At 60.5% G+C, this 1,975-nt stretch overlaps 1 protein-coding gene across 1 annotated transcript in view; it reads left to right on the top strand.

The window, feature by feature from the left end:
- Positions 1-80: 80 nt before the first annotated feature.
- Positions 81-1,975, top strand: part of LOC104082888 (ectonucleoside triphosphate diphosphohydrolase 7-like) — a gene marked incomplete at its 5' end in the record, with an annotated part of 3,060 nt that continues 1,165 nt past the window's right edge. The window contains 6 exons of the mRNA XM_009586156.1: positions 81-184; positions 258-314; positions 795-943; positions 1,027-1,193; positions 1,291-1,460; positions 1,571-1,728. Coding sequence (XP_009584451.1) covers positions 81-184; positions 258-314; positions 795-943; positions 1,027-1,193; positions 1,291-1,460; positions 1,571-1,728 — 805 coding nt within the window. The remainder of the gene's footprint in view (positions 185-257; positions 315-794; positions 944-1,026; positions 1,194-1,290; positions 1,461-1,570; positions 1,729-1,975) is intronic.

Genomic DNA, 1,975 nt, shown 5'->3' with positions numbered 1-1,975 from the left:
CTGCTGTCTCTTGCGCTCCTGCAAAGGAGCATCGCTGGTGAAGGTCCCTTAGCATCTGTCCCTCTCCTGTGTCCTTGCAGGCAGCAAGCTGCAATCCTGGAGGACTTGGTGAGAAATGTGCCCCTGGAGTTTGATTTCCTCTTCTCCAAATCACATGCAGAAGTGATTTCAGGGAAACAAGAAGGTAGGAGCTGCCGTGAAGCACTGCTTGGTTCCCTTTAGTATATTGCCGTAATGACCCTTTATGTCTCGTGCAGGTGTCTATGCTTGGATCGGTATCAACTTTGTCCTGGGCCGGTTTGATCATGAGGACGGTGAGTCTGGCTGCTTATAGAGCAGCTGGGAGGGTCTGAGCAGAGCCCTGCTGGAGCTTGCCCCAGCACTGGAGCTAAGAGCAAGCTCTGGAGTGGGCAGCATCTGCCCCTCTGGCCAGGCAATGCCTGACCCCAGCCACGCGTGTGAAACTCTCCTGGACCTGGGACCTGGAGGGGCACCTGCCCCAGTTACAGGAACAAGTCCCTGTGCGAGGGGGACACCTGCATCATTCTGGGAGAAGAACCAGGGAGAGAGGGTTTATAGTAGTGTTCCTGTAGTGGCTTCCAGCGGTGGATGCTTTTACAAAGCCAGGGGGTGGCCAGCCCTGAGTGCCAGGACCTGCTGCCCTGCAAGTGATCCTCGGGGGCTGCTTGCAGGGGTGGAGGAACCCCTTGAGGCTGCTCTGGGGGGTAATGGTGGAAGGGAGGAGATGCCGCCCCAGGCCCTGCCCCTCGCTGACACGCTGCTGTGGGTTTCAGAGGAGGATGCGGTCGTCACTGTGGCGCTGGGGGACCAGGGAGAGTCCCTGGTTCGGAAACGAACGGTTGGGATCCTAGACATGGGGGGCGCCTCCCTGCAGATTGCCTACGAAGTGCCCGACTCTGGAGCCTTCTCCTCCCCGCAGCAGGTGTGTATCTGGCCGGCCGGCTCTGAGAGCAGCCTCTGCCTTCCCTGGGTCACTGCTGATCACGGACCTCTCTGCGTCCCCAGGAGGAGGCTGCTAAGAGCTTACTGGCAGAATTCAACCTGGGCTGCGACGTGCAGCACACTGGCCACGTGTACCGCGTCTACGTCAACACCTTCCTGGGCTTCGGGGGCAATTTTGCCCGGCAGCGCTATGAGGAGCTTGTGCTGAACCAGACCTCTGTGCACAACCGGTATTGCTGCCTCGCCTAGCGGGTGCCCCTGCTGGGGCATTGTGAAATGGGGTGCTGGTTCCTTCACCCTGCCCTCTCCCCGTTGGACTTCCCCCAGAGCCGCCCTTGGTGATAACAGCTCCCAGAGCCATGCTGGCAACAGCAGATGCCCGGGCTGGCACAGTGCACAGGCGCTGCCCTTCTCCGAGCCTGGCAGGCGTTATCAGTGCCACAGCTCCCTGCCTTCCTCCTCCTCCCTTCATGGCAGGCTGCGGGGAGGCCACTCTGGTAGCTTTCGGCTTTTCTTGCTCCGACTTTCCCTCCTTCTCCAGCACTGATTCACTCAGCATATCTTTCCATCGCATTCCCACCTTGAGCTCTCTGTCTCCCCTTCCCAGAGCGCTACGTGAAGCTGTCGCCAGAGGCGGAGAGGCTTGGTGCCCAGGTACTCCTGTGCCGGGAGCAAACCCTGCCTCCAGATCCCCGGGGGCTCTGCAGGGGTGTGGATCCCCGCAAGCTGGGTGGGGTGGCCATGCCTTGTCGCATCCCGCAGGCAGTCAGGGCACATAACTGCAGGTCAGCGTGACAGATCTGGCGAGTTTGGCTTCGGCAGGAGGTGGCAGGGTGGGTGCCAGCACCGCCGGGTACAAGGGGACACAGCCTGGTCTGGCACGGGGGGTATCCGGATGCAGGGCAGCACTTGACCAGGCTTTTTCGGGTGGTACAGGACCCCCTGTACAATTGCCTTTCCTTCCTGGCCTGTTTTCTAGCCTGCATAGCCAGCAGACAGGGCTGAACCCTGA

Source organism: Fulmarus glacialis, unplaced genomic scaffold (genome assembly GCF_000690835.1).
Source record: "Fulmarus glacialis isolate BGI_N327 unplaced genomic scaffold, ASM69083v1 scaffold33719, whole genome shotgun sequence".
In the NCBI taxonomy this organism is placed as follows: Eukaryota; Metazoa; Chordata; class Aves; order Procellariiformes; family Procellariidae; genus Fulmarus; species Fulmarus glacialis.
The sequence above is the reverse complement of the archived record's forward strand: the minus strand, read 5'-3'. Positions and strand labels throughout refer to the sequence as shown.